Consider the following 23533-nt stretch of genomic DNA (forward strand, 5'->3'; position numbering starts at 1 on the left):
TGTTACATCTTCCTGATATTGAGACCCTTCTTCTCATTACAAAATGCCTCATATTATCTCTAGTAATGTTTTTATCTTAAAATCTATTTTTCTGGTATTAGTATAGTTATTTCTGCTCTCTTATGGTTACTGTTTATATAGTCTACCTTTTTAAATTTATTTATTTATTTATTTATTTATTTATTTATTTTTTGAGGCAGAGTCTCACTCTGTCACCCAGACTGTAGTACAGTAGTGCAATCTCGGCTCACTGCAAGTTCCGCCTCCCTGGTTCATGCCATTCTCCTGCCTCTGCATTCCAAGTAGGTGGGACTACAGGCACCTGCCACCACGCCTGGCTAATTTTTTGTGTTTTTAGTAGAGACGGGGTTTCACCATGTTAGCCAGGATGGTCTTGATCTCCTGACCTCGTGATCCACCCACTTTGGCCTCCCAAAGTGCTGGGATTACAGGCATGAGCCACTATGCCACAGCCCACAACGTCTACCTTTTAAAAAAAATTTTTGCCTTCAATCTATTTGTGTTTCTGAATCTGAAAGGTGTCTCTTATTAGGACCTATTTTTTATTCAGTCTGATAATTTCTGCTTTTAATTGGAGTATTTAATCCATTTCCATTATTTGAGATTGTTGATATAATTGACTTTACATGTGTCATCTTGCTGATTTCCATTTATCTCGTGGCATTTTTCTTCCTCTATCTCACTTTTCATGCCTTTTTGTGTAAAAGAAATATTGTCTAAGGTACTGTTTTCATTGTTCTTTTCTTTTCTTTTTCTTTTGTTTCACACAAGGCCTTGCTCTGTTGCTAGGCTAGAGTGTGGTGGTACAACTACAGCCCACTGTAGCCTCAATCTCTTGGGCTCAAGCGATTCTCCCACCTCAGCCCCCTGAGTAGCTGCGACTACAGGTGCCCACCACCACACCCAGCTAATTTTTTAAATTTTTTGTAGACATGGGATTTCACTGTGTTGCCTAGGATGTTCTTGAACACCTAGGCTCAAGCAATCCTCCTACCTCAGCCTAGCAAAGTGCTGGGATTATAGGCATGAGCCACCACACCCACCCTGTTTTGTTATTTTCTTAGTAGTTTCTTATTACAATACATCTTAACTCATCACAATCTATTTTCAAGTAATACTAACTTAATAATTCTAGGTTTTTTTGCTTTTTGTTTGTTTGAGACAGAGTCTCACTGTGTCACTCAGGCTGGAGTATAATGGTGCAATCTTGGCTTACTGCAACCTCCGCCTCCCAGGTTCAAGTGATTATCCTGCCTCAACCTCCTGAGTAGCAGGGATTACAGGCACCCACCACCACACACGGGTACTTTTTGTATTTTTAGTAGAGACAGGGTTTCACCATGTTGGCCAGGCTGGTCTCGAACTCCTGACCTCAGGTGATCCACACACCTTGGCCTCCCAAACTGCAAGCATTACAGCTGTGAACTACCATGTCTGGCTCTTAATTCTAGTTTAATACAGAAACTTGCTTTAGTACAGTTTCATTCCCCAGTCCTTTGTGCCATTATTATTCTAAATATTATATCTTTATATTTTATAAGCCCAACAATGCGATTGTATATTTTTGTTTTATGCAACTATCTTTTAAATCAGTTAAGAGAAGAAAAGAGGAATGAATATTTTTTATAGTTATTCATATAATTACCTTTATTTATGTCTTTTATTTTTTTGTGTGATTTTGAGTTACCATCTGGTATCATTTTATTCCAATCTGAATGACTTCCTTTCTTATTTCTTATAAGGCATATCTGCTCACAACAAAATCTCTTCTCTCTGTTTTTCTCAGAATGTTTAACTTTGCATGCAGTTTTCAAGGATAGTTTGCTGCATATGGAATTCTTGGTTATCAGTTTTGTTTTGTTTTCTTTCAGCATTTTGAATATATCGTCCTACCATCTTCTGGCCTCCATTTTTTTCTGATAAAAACTCAGCTGTTAATCTCATTATGTGCTCCTGTATGAGATTAGTCATTTCAGTTCAATACTTTTCTTTGACTCTTTTTTATAATATCCTTTTCTTTATGTATATTTCTATTTGATGAATCATTAACATTATACTTTCCTTTAGCTCTTTATTATTTTTAGTTTTGTTTTTTGTTTTCTGTTTTTTTGAGATAGTGTCTCATTCTGTCACCTAGGCTGGAGTGCAATGGTGCACTCACTGCAACCTCTGCCTCCTGGATTCAAGCAGTTCTCCTGCCTCAGCTTCCCAAGCCAAGTAGCTGGAACTAATTTGCATATTTTTAGTAGAGACAGGGTTTCACTCTGTTGGCCAGACTGGTCTTAAAATCCTGACCTCAAGTGATCCATCTGCCTCGGCCTCCCAAAGTGCTGGGATTTCAGGCATGAGCCACTGTGCCCAGACTCTCTTAAGTTCTTGAACATATTTATAGTAAGTTTTTGTCTGCCAAGTCTAGTATTTAGGCCCCCTAAGAGGCCGTTTCTATGCTTTTTGCTGGGAGGGGCCAAACTTTTCCATTTTTTTCATGTATAATAGGTTTTTTTGTTGAAAACTACACATTTTAGATAATATACTGGACCAACTCTGAATTCTGTATCTCCATTCCACAGGTCCTGGGCTAACTCTATAGAGTCTGTCTCCCTTGAGTTATGTAGCTACTGATATCTCTTATGTTGTCTTATTTCTTAATCATTTTTTAATTGTTAAGACAAGTCTCCTGGAGGTTGCACTTGAGTCAACATAGCTTAATGGTGAGCTGAGGATTGATCAGAGGTTTTGCTAAATTCCCTTGAACCAGTAAGCCTTCCACCTTTTGCCAGTGGATCTCTGTGTTGGTTGGGAAACACATTGAAAATTTAGGCCTGTTGCAAGTCTAACTGGGATTTTACTTTCAGTCATGCCTTCTTATGTTTCCTTTATCAGTGTCCTAGGTTTCACACTTATCTGGAAATGTATGGATAGCTAGGTATCCTCCTACTATCCACACTACTATCCTGTAGTCCCTCCTAAGCATGTTTAGCCTTGTAGATTACAGGGGGTATATGTGAGATTGTCAAGGTTCGCTGTGGCTGCCTTATTCCCCAAATTTTCCTGTTATATTTCTTACAAGTCTACGGGTTTATTTCTTGTACCTGCCAGTATCACAGTCTCAAGGCAGCTGAGTTGCTGGCCTTTCCTGGGGTATGCACACCATTCCAAGTCAAATTAGCCTCCTCCAGGTGTGGAGCTGCTGGTTTTGGGGAATTTTTCTCCCCTTTTAGAACTACTAAGGTAATGGAAGCTGGAAGAGGAGGCTTTGCTCAAAATTACTTCAATTAGCTACTTTGTTATTACTGAATATGAATTTTTTTCTGACTTTTTGGCAGTGAACATCTTTATGAAGATTTCACTTCTTACCATGTGTATTAGTTTTCTAGGCTTGCCATAACAAATTACCACAAGCTTCGTGGCTTAAAACAACAAAAATTGCTTCTCTGATAGTTTAGGAGGCCAGAAGTCTGAAATCAGAGCATCAGCAGGATTGGTTTCTTGTGGGGGTTTTGAGAGAGAATCTATTCCATGCCTCTATCCTAGCTTCTGGTGGCTGTCAGCAATGCTTAGCCTAGCAACATCTCTCCAATCTTTGTTGTCACATGGCATTCTTCTCTCCGTGTCTGTGTATCTGAACTTCCTTCTCCTTTCTCTTATAAAGACAGAAATCATTGGATTTAGGACCCACTGGAATCTAGTATGACCTTATCATAACTAGTTACATTTCAAAGATCCTGTTTCCAAATAAGCTCACGTTCTGAGATTCTGGTAGACATAAATTTTGGGGGACACTATTCAATCCAATATACCATTCATTATGAAGTAGCACCTGAAAATCTCTATGGTCTGTGGTGTTGATTAGGTTATCCTTTTGTGAAAATTAGTTTGAAAATGAATGGAACAGCAAGCTAACTTGACTTTTTTTTGTTTGGGTGATTCTTTAAGTTAAAATAATTCACACCCACTTTTTTACTGTGTGTGTGTGTGTGTGTGTTTTTTTTTTTTTTTTCATACTACTAAGAAAAGGACAGAGAGATCTGTGGACAGGAAAGTGTTGGCAGAGCCTTACCCTTCTCAATTCTGACTTGCATGTGTGCTTTTAATCTAGAGCCAAATAACTATCGGACCATGCATGGCCGGGCAGTAAATGGCAGCCAGTTGGGAAAGGATTACATCCAGCTGAAGAGCCTGTTGCAGCCCATCCGGATTTATTCCAGAGCCAGCTTATATGGCCCTAATATTGGGCGGCCAAGGAAGAATGTCATCGCCCTCCTAGATGGGTAGGTCAGATTATTTAGCTTTTCTTACAACATTGTTCATTTAATGAATTATTGTATTTGCATTTCTCCTGGTTATTTATTTATTTATTTATTTTGGTCTTAAGAAAAAAGGAGGGACTCTTTCCATAGTGGCTTCACCCACTCTAAGTCAGAGATTCTCCATCTTTCTCATCATTCTAGGCCTTCCATAATCAACAGGGGATCGTGGGATGGGGAAGGTATATCACAATCTCTAGGATGGGTTGGAAAGGAAACATTGTTTGAAAAAACACAATTAATATGATGCATTTTATAGCATCATTTTATATTTTTTAAGACAAAAAAATTACTCTATACCAGGGTCCTCTTGTAGAAAGTGAAGCTTTACAAAATCTTGGCCAGCAAACTGGGTTAAAAAGTTGAAAAACACTACAAATACTGAGAGATTAAAGGTCTTGATAGGCCTATTAGCAGATATTCTAGAGAATTGCTACCACTTTTCTTATTTAGTTTTGACTAAATCTGATAATCTTTTTTTAAATCACCTAAGGCAAGGAAAGATACTGATCAGGATTTTCTTTTATGTGTCAGAAAAAAAATAGAGATTTATCTCTGTTAATGTATATGTACTAAATGTACTAAATATACAGTGAAATATAACTAGAAACACATAAACATCCCCAGCAACTTGAACTAACAATAACAAAAATGTCAGCAGTCTAAATTACCAGCTCTGTATTCCTTTCTAATCCTCCTGGTTATACAGATATAATTTTACATAGTTGTGATCATTGTATACGCATCATTTTGAGTGCTGCATTTTTTACTCATTGCTTCACATGACCCTTTCCTTTTTTCTACATAGTTCTCATATTGTCATTCTTAATAGCAATAAAATATTCCATTGCATTAATGCACCAAAGTCTGCCTAAGCATTCCATCACTGTTGGGCATTGGACTGTTTCCAAATTTTGCTTGTAATATATAGCACAGCTATAAACATTTTTATACAAATCGGTTATTTATTTCTTTTGAATTACATCCTTGGGCTATATTCCAAAAAGTGGGGTTTCTTGGTCAAAGTATGTGATAATTTTTATGGCTTTTATATTTGTTGCCAAGTTTTTTTCACAACAATTTCATCAGGTTGCAGGGCAGCAATGTATTAGTGTATCTTTTTCTCCAATATCCTATAGCAATGAATGTTGTCAATTTTATTATTTTACTCTATTTTAATTAATGCAGGATCATGTTGCATGGTTGTTTAAACTTGAATTCTGTTAATTATGAAAAGAACTCAACATTTTCAAATCCTTATGTTGTCTTGTTTCCTCTTATCCCAAATTTGATTAGTAACCATTGTAGTAACCATTAGTAACTTAACCAAATTTGACAATAACCATTTTGTCTGAGACCCAGACATGGAAGCCATTTTAGATCAGTTTTCTCCTTCGTTCACACATTCAATTAGTTATTAAGTACTGTAATTTTCTTAGTATCCTTCATGTCCCATTTTCTTTTCATTTTTATTTTAAACCTTATTGTTTTTAATCCTAAATGATTTATTGATATCTAGCTAGCCTCAGACTCTAATAATTTTTCCATATAAATTCCTGAGTAGTTTTTTTTTATTGTTGTTGCTTTTTAAACACAGAGTCTCGCTCTGTCAGCCAGGCTGGAGTGGAGTGGTGTGATCTCAGCTCACTACAACCTCCGTCTCCTGGGCTAAAGCAATTCTCCTGCCTCAGCCTCCCGAGTAGCTGGTATTACAGGCATGTGCCACCATGCCCAGATAATTTTTGTATTTTTAGTAGAGATGGGGTTTCACCATGTTGGTTAGGCTAGTGTTGAACTCCTGACCTAAGATAATCCACCCATCTCAGCCTCCCAAAGTGTTGGGATTACAGAGTATTTTTTTTTTTTTAATGCAACATCTGGTCAAGTCACTTTTGCTTGAAATCCAAACCCTTTCAGATGCACTCGTGGCCTTTAGCATCTGCGCCTGCCTAAACTTGCAGCTAATAAGCAGTGATGCCCCCTTGCCCTCTAATTACATCTAACTACATCAAAGTAGAGAAAATTTTTAATGTAAATTTTGGAAGATGCCATGCTCTTTTATACCTTTACATCTTTTTATTTTGTGTCATTTTGTTAAGAATACCAGCCTCTCCTCTTGTTTTTCTCCTTTCTCTAGATATTCTCTGACATGTTCAGGCAGAATTTCTTAGGGCCTCCTCTGTCGTTGCATGGCACTGTATTTTTCTGCTATAGCACTTATCAAATTGATGATAACATTTGTTTATATATCTGCCAGCCATGATAAACCACAGAGTAGGGTCAGGAACCCATTTGTTTTATTCATATCCTCAGAATATTCCTAGGTTCTATAACCTCAGAACCTAGGAATATAGTAAGTGCTTTATAAATGTTTGTTGAATGAGTAGTATCTGTCTTATTCAACAACTGATTTTAAGGTCATCCAACAAAAAAACAGTATGCATAATTGTAATTATGAAGCATTGAAAAGCATAATGTAAATAATCATTTAAATGGATTATGTTGATTTTATAAATCATAACTTTGGTTTTTTGAAACTATACCAATGTCTTAAGTTTTTAAAAAATTTTATTGATACATACAAATCGTACATATTTTTTGTACATATTGATGACAATTTTTAAATTATTTCTTTATGTTGGGAACATCCAAATCTCTTCTAGCTACTTGGAATATACAATAAGCTACTGTTAACTGTTGCCACACTACTGTGCTATTGAACACTAGAACTTATTCCTTCTAACTGTGTTTTTGTACCCATTAACCAACCTCTCTTCATCCTCCCTCTCTCCTTCCCTTCCTCGCCTGTGGTTACCATCAATTCTCTACCTCCATGAGGTCTACTTTTTCATTTGCTCCTACATGTGTGTGAGAACATACAATACTTGTCTTTTTGTGCCTGGCTTATTTCACTTAATATAATGTCTTCCAGTTCCATCCATGTTGCTGAAAATGACAGAATTTCACTCTTTTTATGGCTGAATAGTATTCCATGTGTATATATCCTACATTTTCTTTATCCATTCATCCCTTGATGAATACAGGTTGATTCCATATTTTGATTATTGTGAATATTGCTGCAATAAACATTGAAGTGTGCATAATCTTTTTGATATACTGACTTCCTTTATTTTGGATATATACCCATAGGTGGGATTGCTGGGTAAGCTTTTTTACTGAGGTAGTTGCAGAACTAAACAGGACTGTTTTTCCAGTTACGATATGAACTCTATGAAGACAGAAATAGAATCTTCATGTTCGTATTTAATATCTTCAGGGATTAGCCTGTGGGCTGGAAAATGGGAATTACTTAACAAAATGCTTATTTTATTGTTTTCATTTCCTCATTTGGGAAATGGCTATTCTTAATCATCAGTTTTTATCTAAAGGCATGGGAATTACTATTTAGAGTTATATCAGTTTCTTGTTTTTCTTTTGTAAACTTTTATGCATCATCTATGTAATGACAATTTTATCTTAATCTAGTGCTTTTTGTGTGTGTGTCCTAAAACATGTTTTTATTCTACCTACAAAATAGAAATCCTACTAAAAAGGAGACTTATCTAAAAAAATTATATATCCAATAACAGAGAAAAACCTATACCTCTACCTTGACAAATCTACTTAGTTCCTAATTTTTAAAAGTGAATACAGGCAAACCTCATATTTATTGTGCTTCACATATATTGAATTTTTTATAAATTGAAGGTTTGTGGTACCTCACTTCATGTCTCTGTCACATTTTGGTAATTCTTGGAACATTTCAAGCTTTTTCATTATTATTATATCTATTATGGTGATCTGTAATCAGTGATCTTTGATGCTGCTATTGTAATTATTTTGGGGCGCCATGAACTGTAAGATGGCAAACTTAATCAATAAATGTGTGTTCTGTCTGTTCCACCCACCAGCCATTTTCCCATCTCTCTCCCTGTTCTCAGGCTTTTCTATTCCCTGAGATGCAACAATATTAAAATTACACCAATAAATAACACTACAATGGCCTCTGAGTGCTCAAGTGAAAGACCTGCATGTCTCTTACTTTAAGGCAGAAGCTCAACATGATTAAGCTTAATGAGGAGGGCATGTTGAAAGCCATGATAGGCTGAATGCTAGGCTTCTTGTCCCAAACAGTTAGCCAACTTGTGAATGTAAAGGGAAAGTTGTTTAAGGAAATTAAAAGTGCTACTTTGGTGAACACAAGAATGATAAGAAAGTGAAACAGCCTTATTGCTGCTATGGAGAAGGTTGTAGCAATCTAGATAGAAGATCAAACCAGCCACAATATTCCCTAAGCGAAAGCCTAATCCAGGACAAGACCCTACCTCTCTTCAATTCTATAAAGGCTGAGAGAGGTGAGGAAGCTACAGAAGGAAAGTTGGAAGCTAGCAGAGGTTGGTTTAAGGAAATAAACTATCTCCATAACATGAAAAATGCAAGGGGAAGCAGCTCTCCAGAAGATACAACTAAGATAATTAATGAAAGTGACTACACTAAACAACAGGTTTTCAATATAGATGGGACATCCTTCTCTTGGAAATCTGAAACTCTGAAAATCGTAGGGTCCCTATGAATTATGTGAAATCTACTCCACCTGTGCTCTATAAATGGAACAATACAACCTGGGTGACAGCATATCTGTTTATAGCATAGTTTACTAAATAGTTTACACCCACTACTGAGACCTACTGCTCAGGAAAAAAAAAAAAAAAAAGATTGCTTTCAAAATATTACTGCTCATTGCCAATGTGCCTGGTCACCCAAGAGCTCTGATGGAAATGTACAATGAAATTAATTTTTTAAGCCTGCTAACTCACCCTCCATTCTGCAGCCTAGAGATCAAGAAGTACTGTTGACTTTCAAGTCTTATTATTTAAGAAATACATTATTTGAGAAGTACATTTTATAAGGCCATAGCTACCATAGATAGTGATTCCTTCTCTGATGGATCTGGGCAAGGTTAATTGAAAACCTTCTGGAAAAGACTCACCATTCCAGATGCCATTACGAACATTTGTGATTCATGGGAAAAGGTCAAAATAGCAATATTAACAGGAGTTTGGAAGAAGTGGACTCTAGCCCTTGTGGATGACTTTGAGGGATTCAAGACTTCAGTGGAGGAAGTAACTGCAGATGTGGTGGGCATAGCAAGAAGACTAGAATTAGAAGTATAGCCTGAAAATGTGACTGAATTGTTGCAATCTCATGATAGAATATGAATGGCTGATGAGTTGCTTATAAATGAGCAAATGGTTTCTTGAGATGGAATCTACTCCTGATGAAGATTCTCTGAACAGTGTTGAAATGATACAAAAGGATTTAGAATATTACGTAAACTTAGTTGATAAAACAGTGGCAGGGTTTGACAGGACTGACTCCAATTTTGAAAGAGTTTCTACTGTGGATAAAATGCCATAAAACAGCATTGAATGCTACAGAGAAGTCTTCCATGAAAGGAAGATTCACTTAATGTGACAAATGTCACTGTTATTTTATTTTAAGAAATTGCCACAGCCATTCCAGCCTTCAGTAATCACCATCTTGATCAGTCAGCAGCCATCCATATCAAGGCAAGGCCCTCTGTCAGCAAAATGATTATGACTCACTGAAGGCTCAGATGATCATTAGCATTTTTAGCAATACAGTATTTTGAATTGAGGTATATACATTGTTCTTTTAGACATAATGCTGTTCCTAAGAGATATAAAAACATATATCCACACAAAAACTTGCACACAAATATTCATAGCAGCAGTATTCATAATAGCTAAAAAATTGAAACAATCCAAATGTTCATCACTTGATTAATAGATAGGGAAAATGTGGTATATCCATACAATTAAATATTATTAGACAATGGAAAGAAACGAAGCACCAATACATGTTACAACATGGATAAACCTTAAAAATATTATGGTCACTGAAGGAAGTCAGTCACAAAAGGCCATACACTGTGTGATTCCTTTTATATTAAATGTCAGAAATCAATAGAGACAAAACATAGTTTAGTAGTTGCTTAGGGCTGGTGAAGATTGTGGGGAAATGAGGAGTGTCTGTAGTGGATACAGGGTTTCTTTTTGGAATGATGAAATATTCTAGAATTAGATTATGTTAATGGTTGCACAGCACTTAAAATATAATAAAAACTATTGAATTGAACACTTCTCTGAGTGAGTTGTATGGTATGTAAATTATATTTCCAAAAAGCATTTAAGAGTCTAATAAAATATTTAGAAGATAAAAGATAAAGCTCTTATACACAGAGCTTTATACAGAGACAGAGAAATATTACCGATATAGATAATCAATTAAGGATATCCAACAGCTGGCTTATAGGAGAGCCAGATCCCGAAACAAGAAAGAGAAGTATGGTTACAGAAAGAATGAAAACTTTACCAACCTTGACAATATAAAAGGAAAGGGACAGTTGATAGAAACAGAAGGTAGAAATGGAGAGAAGAAATACCATATGTGAAGGGTGATATTATACAATATATGGTGATTCAGAAAATATTGTCTAAACCGTTAGAATAATAAATGGAGAGGCAAAGGAGAGGGGACCCAGTAAACCAAGCACATGGAATTTGCTTGACTCTTGGTTAGAATGACTTATGGCAGCACTTTCTTAAATATGCTCTGGAGAATATCACTTCTACAGGATATTAACATTATGTGAAGGGAAAAAAAATAAAACGTTCCATGGTCAAGTAAGCTTGAGAAATGCTGGGATCCACACATTTACTGAAACACTTACCTGTGCTTTTAATATATTAGTTTACATTCGGAATCTCCAAGAAGGGGATTTAGCATGCAGAATTTTCTGAATTTATTTGACCACAGAATCTTACTTTCAGGGACCATCTTGAGAGATTAACGTTCCACTAACATGTTTGGATCACATTGACTTAGAATATGCACCCTGGTTTCGGTGGGTGATGGCAGTAAAGGAAACTTTAAAAAAAGAATTACAATTTGGAGAATTCAGAGAACCTGAATTGCCTCAGTACCCTCATTACTACTCTACTTGCGTGCATCTTGCCCCCTCCTATCTGATCACTCAGTTGCCAGAAAAATCATTTACAAACCTAGTTCATATGATGTCAGTCACTTGCTAAAGATGCTTTAATGACTTTTCATTGCTGTTAGAATAAAATGTAATCTCTTTACCATGGCCCGTAGGGCTCTACAGTGAATGAGCTAGTCTCTATCCAGAGCTTCATTTTTATCTTCTCCCACGTTCTCTTTTTCTTACCTCACTCAGTCCTCATGGGCCTGGTTATGTGCTAAGCTAGTACCATGCTAGAGCAGTCTCCTCTCCACATGGCTGGTTTCTTCTCATCCATCAGAGTGCTTCCTTGAGTCATCTAGCAAAGTAATTCTCTATCTAGACTAACAGGGTATAGATAGTTATACTTTGTAACTACATATTTGTTGTTTGTTTGCTTGTCCTTTATAGATTATAAATTCCATGAGGGCAAGAAGTATGTTGTATTTACTATTGTATATGCAGTGCTAGCAACAAGCCTAGTACATAGTAGGTGCTCCAGTTTGTTGAATGAGTGAAGAATGAAGAATGGAGGTTAATCCAACATTCTACAGAGTTGCTAGTGGAATATTCTAACCTGAACCCGTGTTAGAATGGAAAGCTAGACAGAGTTTTCTGCTCCTATCGTGGCCCAGAGAGCTATGGGAAGCATTTACATTTGAGCAAAGGAGACAGAAGCAGGATAAAACTAGAAAACAAATAATGGTCTTTACCATCACGGCAGACCACATGATGTATGCTATATGTTCAATAAAGCAGAAATAGAAAAATTGCTGGTTTGTATCCAGAATTTCTGTCTTTAGTTGTGTCTAATCACCAACACTTCTACTAAGTGTCTAATCCTGGTTTATCGATTTCATGTTTTCCTCAAAGCATGGGTAGGTATGAAGGCTGTATAAATGGAAATTTTACTGTATTCCTGTACACAGACTTCCGTTGTGACTTTTATGGGCCCAAGGCACTTTTGACTTCATGAGTCCCTTCCTTAAAGACATATTAAAAATTATATTTACACTCCATTGGTATAAAGACATATAACAATTTTTTTCAACCTTAAACTTGTTTTTTTTTTCTAATTTTAATAAAAAAAAAATAAGTGGTATATAAAAGTGTTGTGGTTCCCAGGCACTGTGCCTACTGTGCCTAATGGACAAGTCAGTCCTGCCTGTACCTGCCAAGAAGAGAATTCAAATAGAGACAAAAGGTAATTTTGGATATTTAATCGCTATGATACCCACTCGAGACATCAGTCTCCTCATGGGTGGATTGTAATAAGTTATTTAAGATCTCCCTTTCATGTTTAACTTTCATGAGTTCTATGATAGTTTAGCACATGACAGACAAGTTCCTGATTTATTTTCTAATACATAGCAATAACCTTCTGTTTTCTCTAATAGTGAATCAATATAGCAGGGTGGTGAAGAGCCGGCACTTTGGAACTAAATGAGACCTGGATTATCGATTAGCTGAGTTGTTTTTGTTTTTGTTGTTGTTGTTTTGACACAGGGTCTCACCCTGTCACCCAGGTTGGAGTACAGTGGTACACACATAGCTCACTGCAGCCTCTAACTTCTGGGCTCAAGCAATCCTCCTGCCTCAGCCTTCCAAATTGCTAGAATTACATGTGTAAGCCACCATGCCTGGCCATGTGTGAATGATACTTCAAGTCTCTGAGTCATCTGGAGTCTCAATTGTTAAGAAGATCAGATATATTTTCAAGATGAAAAGGCAGGTTTCAGTCTAATAGATTTTTTGCATATGACTCAATGTAGCTTTCTAAGCAGTTCAGAGAATTGAATGAGGAAAGGAACTAGAAAGATTAGCTACAATAACACGTCAGTATAATGAGGGTAATCACAGTTCTACTTCCTGTCTAAAAACCTGCTTATCCCACATTCTTGTTTGGAGAAGGAAGATGCACAGCTGGGTACAATTTGGTGCACAGAGTAATTATCACGATGTTATTCCTAATAATTGTTGTTTTATTTCAGCTGTGAAAGTTTTATGACTCGACCAAATTACAGGAGAAGAGAAGATAACAGTATATTACACTTAGTTTATAAGATGAAAATTTCCATCTCTCTGCCTCCAGAGAGACCAAAGCTGTTCAGTGCTCATTAACAGGGAAGTACTGTATGCTGCAAAGGTCTACTCTCTAGCTGAGAATTGTGTAAATGACCAGTTACTTCTAAACTTGCTTTCATTTACTTTTATTTTGTTCCTGAAAAGGCCTTCTTTGCTGATTGAGAAAACAGATTACTTCTTTACCCAAACTCAAGCTTTTGAGTTACTGTCATTACAATGGAGGATGTTTATCTCTGTCTCTAAAACCAGAGAAGTCAGTCTGTCTGTCTGGGATGGGTGTTAGAACATTGGAGATGGAGGCTGGAGTCCTGAAACACAGACTTCGATCTGACACTTTACTAGTCAGTTGGTCTTCAGAAATATTCTTCCTCACTTTCTTATTTTCCAGTTTTTCCTCTCTTCCCTCTTCTTCTTTCCCTTACAACCGTGCTTTCCCCTCCAAGAATGCTGTCCCCTTATAGGTGCTGCTAAGATTAGAATTTGTCAGAAGTGTGGTCCATGGTCCTCTTGAATTGGAAGCACCTACAGGGACTGCTAAGCATGCAGCATGATTCTTAGGCTCCAGCTCAGACTTCCTGAAGCAGATGTGTGGGAATGTGAGCCAGATATTGGCATTTTGAATAAAGACCTCAAAGAATTCTTTACACACTAATGTATGAGACACACTACCCTGTAATATAGGCAAAGCAAGTTTTATTATCTTTATTTTACGGATCAAAGAATATAGTTGCACAAATATTAAATAATTTACAAAGCTCAAAAACCAGAACCAAGAAGAGGAAACTGACATTTATTGAGTGCCAACAGTGTATCAGGCACTACCTTTGTTTCTGCATATTTGTTTACTTGTTAATTCTCACAACACTTTTGGGATATAGCTTCTGTTCCTTCCATATGACATGGATCAAGGAGGTTAAACAACTTACCCAAGGTCCCATGGCTAATGAACTGTGGAGCCAGGTCACAAATCAGATAAGTGTCTGACTCTGGGGCCCATTCTCTTGCTATTCAGTGATGCTATTTTTCTGAATCTTCATCTTTCAATTAAGCTAAATAGTCTAGCATACAAAATAAAATACAATTCTTCTCCACCTCAGTTCCTCAGTGTTCCTGCTTACAGTCAGGTTTATAGCAGGGCTGGAGCTCCAAAAAAAAGTGTGCTTTTTCATGTGAAGTCCATAACAAAATCCTGATGCGTTTTTCCTCCTTCTCACCAGGCTCTACAGCCAGGTCAAATCATTTCAGGTTATTAGAGCCTTCTTTGCTTGAATCCAAGTCTTTACAACTTCCTCAGCAGCATTTTGGACTGTCGAGGGATATGTATCATGATCTTCTAACCAGCACCTTCCAACTCCAGCCAGAGCCTTCCAAGTCTCTTTCATCATCTCTTCTCATCATCCCCCATTTCTTCATTCCAATCAAGCAAATCTATCTGGTCCTCCTATATGTGTTATTCTCTGACATCTGCCTCTGTCTTGTTCCAGACATTGTCCTATAGCCTCCCGTCTCGCAACCCTTCGCTGGCAGCAAATAGGCTTCATCTTGGGAGCCAGTTTTAGGAAACAGGGTCTGGCACTCTATCTTGAGAAAAACTCTTAGGCCAGTTGTGAGATAAATGAGGGATTATTGACCTCTCTTACCATAGGCTTAGCAAAAAGGAACAACACCACACATAGTACAAATTTGCCATCTCTGCATGGTTATAACAAGAGCTTTAGAATCAGAATTGGGTTTGAATCCCAGCTCTGCAATTAACTGCCCGTGTGATCTTGAGCACAATTTCTTATCTATAAAATGAGACTAATAATGCCAACCTTATAGGGTTGTAAGTAGGTAATCTGCTTACTACATACCTGTCAATCAGCAGATGGTAATTAACTTATTTTTTCCTTCATTCAGGATTCTCCTTAAATTAAACTGCCAGGAAGTGACTTTTATCAACAAGATGGATTGGTTGAAGAGTCTCACCCATCTCAATTCGTGTATATTTAAGGCTCTATCAACCTAAGGGAAACATAAGCTCCAAGGGAAGCCTAAATAGAGAGCTGCACTAGCCATTAAAGTCAACAAACATATAACTATATGCTATTTATTGGTCTACTGCCAATGTGATATTATTAATATATATATAAATAGGGATGAGGAGAGGAGAGGCAAGGAGTAAGGGAGAAAGAAACGGAGGATTGAAGGTGAGGGAGAGAAGGGGAAAGGGAAAAAGAAAGAGGTCAATATTTCATTTCTTCTATGTAGCACCCAGTCTAGCTCAACATATTATTAACCATGAAAAAGTAAGTGGCTTTGGACCAAATGAAAGATGCCCCAAAATATTGTTTATCTAGAGTTCAGCCTGGTTTACTATAACTCAGGATGAATTATTTTCTCACAAACTTTCACTAGGCTTTTGTGTAGAATGGCTGTCACATCTTATTTGTGTTAGTTAACATAATCAAAGATTCTCTTTGTGGACAGGAAAGATCAGGCTGCTACGCTCTTATTAAAGTATGTACTCAGTTAGATATCCAGTTCCTGGTGAAGGATTTATCCCCTTTCCTGGGAGCAAACTTCAGAAATCAGATTTTAGGGTTGCAATCTGTGATCCAGAAGTAGAAATCAAACCCCAAAGACCATGAGTAAAGATGGGCCTTATTATAATAGAGAGCTGTGATATGCCCTGGGAGAGAAGGCTCAACAATATTTCAGATACGTCATATGTGCAGGTGGATAACAAAGGAAAGAAATTCTCCCAGATTTGGAGTCCCCTGTGTGGGGGAAAGGAACTCTCACAATGAAAGGGGACATTTTGTTCTTTTCTATAGTAGCAGAATGGCCCTAATGGAAAGACCCCCAAATATCGAAATGTCTGCCTGGCACTGGCCAATTTCATTAGATACAGGCACTGTCCTCTTCCCTCTCTTACGCTTCTTTGTGTGACTGGAGATCAGCATGAGGGCAAAGGCAGCTTGTCCTCTGAGATCATAGTCCAGATCTCTGTCACCATAATTCAGCTATGGGAACATCCAACCCTGGAAAACCAAGATCTTCCACTCTTGTCAGTATTCACAGCCTGAGTCATCATTAACTTGTACCTTCATAGACCTAAATCTAGGGATTAGAAATGAAGTGAATGGTAGAAAGTCCTTAGATAATACCAGACCCTAAACAGAATTTCACTCTCCCAGTGGACTTTCACTCCTGACAGCACTATTCCGTGTGCATGTTATTCCACCTCTAATATTACTGTTGCTGAGCATTTTGCAGCTGTGTTGAAGTTGTTCATTTATGTGGTTTGGGCCAGTTTCCGAGAAACAGGCAGAACTAGAGAGCAGAAGCATCTATCAATGTTAGATTTGAACAAAGAAAATAATGATCTTTTTGGAATTGTCCTCCACAGTGTCAATACAGATATAAAAATGGAGTATAGGAATGGTATAGATTTCTGCATATAAGATATAGAAAGCCTAATGTTCAGGGAAGGTTCATGGGGGCAGGGAGTATACCCCAAACTCATTGACTGTAATATCTGTTCTTTGGAATTGTATCTAATTATTTTTCTTTATGTGTTATTTCTGTGGTTGGTTTTTCTTTTCTAGTTTTTTAAAAATATAAATATTATTCGAAGACGTCTGAAAACAGAATAGTTGTCCTATTTTAGATGAGGTCTTTCTAAAAAGATAAGGATGTGTTTGGTCATCTTGCTAGGATTTGGAAATGCATATTTTGTTTGACATTATTTGCAAATTTGATTTTTTTCCTCCTCAAACTAAGTGTAGAAATGCTTCCATATGGTTGAAGTTGATCTCATCGTTTTGCTAAGAAGGAAAAGGAAAAAATGTAGCTTACAGCAATTTTTACATGAACACATACTTAATAATGGTATTTCCTCAAAGTTAGCTAAAACAACTTTTCTACTGCTTCAATATGCCACTAAGGTTAAAAAGATAATATAATTTGTCTACAAATATTAAATTGTGATTGAATTTTTGTTTTGTTTTGTTTTTTGGTTTTTTTGAGACAGAGTCTCACTCTGTCGCCCAGGCTGGAGTGCAGTGGTGCGATCTTGGCTCTCTGCAAGCTCCACCTCCCGAGTTCACGCCATTCTCCTGCCTCAGCCTCCCCAGTAGCTGGGATTACAGGTGCCCACCACCACACCCAGCTAATTTTTTGTATTTTTAGTAGAGACAGGGTTTTACCATGTTGGTCAGGATGGTCTCGATCTCCTGACCTTGTAATCCACCTGCCTCGGCCTCCCAATGTGCTGGGATTACAAGCATGAACCACCACGCCCACCCTGAAATTTTTTAAATATAATGAAACTAAACTACATTTTAATATTTTGATTTCTTATACAGAATATTAGGTGAGGATCTGACTTTTTTTCCCAAATAGACAACAAGTCACATAGCACATTTCAGAATGCTTCAATTTTTCAGACACTGAATTCCTTTTTATGTAATAACTTCTTATATAGTATTTTAAATTTTATTCCATAGATCTCCTTACTAAATCTTGAATGTTTTAATCATTACAAATTTCATGATAATATATGGTAGATCCAATAAATACCCCTTCATTATTCCAAGTTTTCAAAATTTTCTTGGCTTCTTCCAAATGAATGTTAGAATGGTTTTGTAAAGCTTCAAAAATATCTGCTGGGATTTTTTATTCGAATTCCATTAAGCCTATAAATTGGTTTAAGAAGAATAATTGATTTTCCTCTGTAGGATCATGGTAGCTCTTTTTCTAGATCCGATTTAAAAATATTTTTCTGTAAACTCTATACTCTTCTACTTATGGGCTCAGGATATTTCCTATTTAATTATAGATTTTTTGGATTTTCTTTGAGATGTAGGGTGCAGATGTGGAGAAAATACAATAACGGTACTTTGAATGTCACTAACAATAGTTTTCTCATTCTTTTTATTATGTTCCTTTAGATAATAGAACATTATTTAAGGACTTAATTCTCACATATAACAGAGCAAACTATTTAATGCATATGAGGATCTCCTGATTATGGTGTCATGAAGGACCAGTTTCCAATTTTCAACATACCAAATTAGAAATGTTCTGAATTGCCTGTCCAGAGACTTTTAGCCAAGTAGGGCATTAATGATTTATTTGGTCTTAATTTTCTTATGAATACAGGGCTGTTAATATCAATGACGAGTACTTCAAGTTATTTGAGATATATTCAGGAGGATTGGAATATATTTACCACCAGCAGCATTGAAAGTCCTCTCCTGGGTTCCTCATCTTGGACAATGGCATTCGTTATTGCAATTAAAATTTTGGCATTCTCCTCTTTCTCTTGAGCACACCAACAGTGTTTCTAAAGTGGGCCTTTTTTTTTTTTTTTTCATTCCTATATTTCAAAGCCTCCCATGTCTCTGTAGTAATCTCTTGCCAGCTTATCTTCACCAATATCTTTCATCTTTTCCATAGCCAGATCCTAAAATGCAAATCTGAGCCTAAGAATCTCTTGTGTGTGTTTAAAGACGGAATAAATTCAACAAACATACGTGGAGAGCGAGCTGGCTATATTTTACAATATTATGCTGGGTGCTAATCATACAAAGATAAATAGGACCTGGACTTGTACCTTGTTGTTAAGGGTAAAGGCCAGACTTGTAAAGGCAACACAGGGCAGCTCCTAGTGATCTGACCAGCCTAACCTCCTGCCATTCCCTTACTTGTTCCCTGACATCCAGCCATATTGGACTTCTGTGAACAGCTCATTTTGAGTCTTCCTTGCTTTGCTCATGCTATTCTTTGCCTGGGCTGCTCCTCCTGGCAAAATCTTACCCTTCTTTCAATCTCATATTCAACATTGTAGACAATATGAAGGTTTTCTTAATCTGTATTCCTTCTTCTAACACCATAAGGCAGACCTAACTGCTCCTCTTACTGAGGTCCTCTTACTGTACTACTGGTACAAACTAACCATCTGTTACAGCACACAGAAACTTTGGTATGTCCTTGTCCACATTTCTGTCTCCTGGGCTTCATTGTGGTTGTCTTGTAGCAGAGGCCCTGAGCCAGTCACCTTTTGATACCTGCATCCAGCACATTGTCTTACAATAAGCACTGAAGGGCTCAAGACTGTGAGAGGAAGCTAACAAGCAAAGAAGGTGCTCCAGCTTTTTCCTTTTTCTAATCAATATGGTAGTGTTTTCTCAAGGCAAAAATTCAGCTGGTTTTTTGTATCTTAGAGTCTACTATACTTCCTAGCCTCAGTGAAAACAGCTTGGAGGCAACATAAGATACTGGAAAGATGGTCGGATTTGGAATCAGAACCTGAGTTTAGCCTACACTAACTACATGAATTTGAGAAAGTCTCATAACCTCATAACCTCCTCCACTGAAATACAGAAATATCTACCTTACTGGATTGTTTTGAGGACTATGGGAAGCTGTACATACAAGAAACTGAAAAGCATTTTATGACAAAGCTCTATTAATGTCAGTATTGTTTTCGTTGTGGTTATTTGTATATGATTATAAAACAGTTTTACATAAAATATTTCTTTTGTTTTTAATTTTACTTTAAGTTCCAGGATACAAGTGCAGGACATGTAGGTTTGTTACATAGGTCTACGTGTGTCATGGTGGCATGCTGCACCTATCAAATCCATCATCTAGGTTTTAAACCCAGCATGCATTAGCTATTTATGCTAATGCTCTCCCTCCCCTCACTCCCCCACCCCTCCGACTGGCCCCGGTGTGTGTTGCTCCCCTTCCTGTGTCCATGTGTTCTCATTGTTCAACTACCACTTATGAGTGAGAACATGCGGTGTTTTGTTTTTTGTTCCTGGGTTAGTTTGCTGAGGATAATGGCTTCCACCTTCACCCATGTCACTGCAAAGGACGTGATTTCATTCCTTTTAAGGCTTCATGTTATTCCATAGTGTGTCTGTACCATATTTTCTTTATTTAGTCTATCATTAATGGCCATTTGGGTTGGTTCCATGTCTTTGCTATTGTAAATAGTGCTGCAATAAACATACATGTGCTTATGTCTTTATAGTAGAATTATTTATATTCCTTTGGGTGTATACCCAGTAATGGGATGGCTAGGTCAAATGGTATTTCTGGTTCTAGATCCTTGAGGAATTGCCACGCCATCTTCCACAATGGTTGAACTAACTTACATTCCCACCAATAGTGTAAAAATATTCCTATTTCTCCACAGCCTCACCAGCATCTATTGTTTCTGGACTTTTTTAATAATCGCCATTCTGACTGACGTGAGATGGTATCTCATTGTGGTTTTGATTTGCATTTCTCTAATGATCAATGATGTTGAGCTTTTTTTCATATATTTGTTCGCCACATGAATGTCTTCTTTTGAGAAGCGTCTGTTCATATCCTTTGCCCAGTTTTTATGGGGTTGTTTTTTTCTTGTAAATTTGTTTAAGTTCCTTGTAGGTTCTGGATATTAGACCTTTGTTAGATGGGTAGATTGCAAAACTTTTCTCCCATTCTGTAGGTTGCCTGTTTGCTCTGATTATAGTTTCTCTTACTGGGTAGAAGCTCTTTAGTTTAATTAGATCCCGTTTGTCAATTTTGTCTTTGGTTGCAGTTGCTTTTGGCATTTTCGTCATGAAGTCTTCACCCATGCCTATGTCCTGAATGATATTGCCTAGGTTTTCTTCTAGGGTTCTTATGGTTTGGGGTTTTACACTGAAGTCTTTAATCCATCTTGAGTTAATGTTTGTATAAGGTGTAAGGAAGAGGTCAAGTTTCAGTTTTCTGCATATGGCTAGCCAGTTTTTCCAGCACAATACATTAAATAGGGAATCCTTTCCCCATTGCTTGTTTTGTCCAGTTTATCAAAGATCAGATGGTCGTAGATGTGCGATGTTATATCTGAGGTCTCTGTTCTGTTCCGTTGGTCTTTATGTCTGTTTTGGGACAAGTACCATGCTCTTTTAAATACTGTAGCTTTGTAGTATAGTTTGAAGTCGGGTAGCATAATGCCTCCAGCTTTGTTCTTTTTAGGATTGCCTTGGCTATCTGGGCTCTTTTTCGGTTCCATATGAAATTTAAAGTAGTTTTTTCTAACTCTGTGAAAAATGTCAGTGGTAGTTTGATGGGAATAGCATTGAATCTATAAATTACTTTGGGTAATGTGGCCATTTTCACAGTATTGATTCTTCCTATCCATGAGAATGGAATGTTTTTCCATTTGTTTGTGTCCTCTCTGATTTTCTTGAGCAGTGGTTTATAGTTCTCCTTGAAGAGGTCCTTCACGTCCCTTGTTAGCTGTATCCCTAGGTATTTTATTCTCTTTGTAGCAATTGCAAATAGGAGTTCATTCATGATTTGGCTGTTGTCTGTTGGTGTATAGGAATGCTTGTGATTTTTGCACTTTGATTTTGTCACCTGAGACTTTGCTGAAGTTGTTTATCAGCTTAAGGAGTTTTTGGACTGAGATGATGGGGTTTTCTAAATACAGAATCATGTCATCTGCAAACAGAGACAACTTGACTTCCTCTCTTCCTATTTGAATACTCTTTATTTATTTCTCTTGTCTGATTGCCTGTCCAGAACTTCCAGTACTATGTTAAATAGGAGTGGTGACAGAGGGCATCCTTGTCTTGGCCAGTTTTCAAAGGCAATGCTTCCAGCTTTTGCCCACTCAGTATGATATTGGCTGTAGGTTTGTAATATATAACTCATTATTTTGAGATATGTTCCATCAATACCTATTTTATTGAGAGTTTCTAACATGAAGAGATGTTGATTTTTATCAAAGGGGTTTTCTACATCTATTGAAATTATCATGTGATTTTTGTCAGTGGTTCTGTTTATGTGATGGATTATGTTTATTGAGTTGCATATGTTGAACCAGCCCTGCATCCCGGGGATGAAGCTGACTTGATCGTGGTGGATAAGTTTCTTGATGTGCTGCTGGATTTAGTTTGCCAGCATTTTATTGAGGATATTTGCATCGATCTTGGCCTGAAGTTTTCTTTTTTTGTTGTGTCTCTGTCAGGTTCTGGTATCAGGATGATGCTGGCCTCATAAAATGAGCTAGAGAGAAATCCCTCCTTTTCAGCTATTTGGAATAGTTTCAGAAGGACTGTTACCAGCTCTTCTTTGTACCTCTGGTAGAATTCAGCTGTGAATCTGTCTGGTCCTAGGCCTTTTTTGGTTGGTAGGCTATTAATTACTGCCTAAATTTCAGTACTTGCTATTGGTCTATTCAGGGATTCAGCTTCTTCCTGGTTTAGTCTTGGGAGGGTATATGTGTCCAGGAATTTATCTTCTCCTAGATTTTCATGTTTGTTTGTGTAGAGGTGGTTATAGCATTTTGTGTTGGTGGTTTGTGTTTCTGTGGGGTCAGTGGTGATCTCCCCTTTATCATTTTTTATTGTGTCTATTTGATTCTTCTCTCTTTTCTTCTTTATTAGTCTAAGTAGTCTATCTATTTTGTTAATTTTTTCTAAAAACCAGCTCCTGGGTTCATTGATTTTTTTTTAAGTGTTTTTCATGTGTCTATCTCCTTCAGTTCTGCTCTGATCTTAGTTATTTCTTGTCTTCTGCTAGCTTTTGGATTTGTTTGCTCTTGCTTCTCTAGCTCTTTTGACTGTGACATTAGGGTGTTGATCTGACATCTTTCCAGCTTTCTGATGTTGGCATTTAGTGCTATAAATGTCCCTCTGCTTTAGCTGTGTCCCAGAGATTGTGGTACATTGTCTCGTCTCTTTGTTCTCACTGGTTTCAAAGAACTTCTTTATTTCTTCCTTAATTTCATTATTTACTCAGGAGTCATTCAGGAGCAGGTTGTTCAAATTCCATGTGGTTCTGTGATTTCTGAGTGAGTTTCTTAATCCTGAGTTCTAATTTGATTGCACTGTGGTCTGAGACACTGTTATTATTTCCATTCTTTTGCATTTGCTGAGGAGTGTTTTACTTCCAATTGTGTGGTTGATTTTAGAATAAGTGCCATGTGGTTGACTTGGGGTGGAGAGTTCTGTAGCTGTCTATTAGGTCCACTTGATCAAGAGCTGAGTTTAAGTCCTGAATATCCTTGTTAATTTTCTGTCTCGTTCATCTGTCTAATATTGACAGT

The 23533-nt window shown here is 37.1% G+C and overlaps 1 protein-coding gene across 4 annotated transcripts in view; it reads left to right on the forward strand.

Moving 5' to 3' along the window:
* The window catches only part of HPSE2 (heparanase 2 (inactive)), a 790590-nt gene that overhangs the window by 519136 nt on the left and 247921 nt on the right, over nt 1-23533 (forward strand). For all 4 annotated transcript variants that reach the window (XM_010389528.2, XM_010389530.2, XM_010389531.2 and 1 more), the window contains one exon: nt 4121-4292. In XM_010389528.2, coding sequence (XP_010387830.1) covers nt 4121-4292 — 172 coding nt within the window. The remainder of the gene's footprint in view (nt 1-4120; nt 4293-23533) is intronic.

Source organism: Rhinopithecus roxellana, chromosome 11 (assembly GCF_007565055.1).
Source record: "Rhinopithecus roxellana isolate Shanxi Qingling chromosome 11, ASM756505v1, whole genome shotgun sequence".
Classification (NCBI taxonomy): Eukaryota; Metazoa; Chordata; class Mammalia; order Primates; family Cercopithecidae; genus Rhinopithecus; species Rhinopithecus roxellana.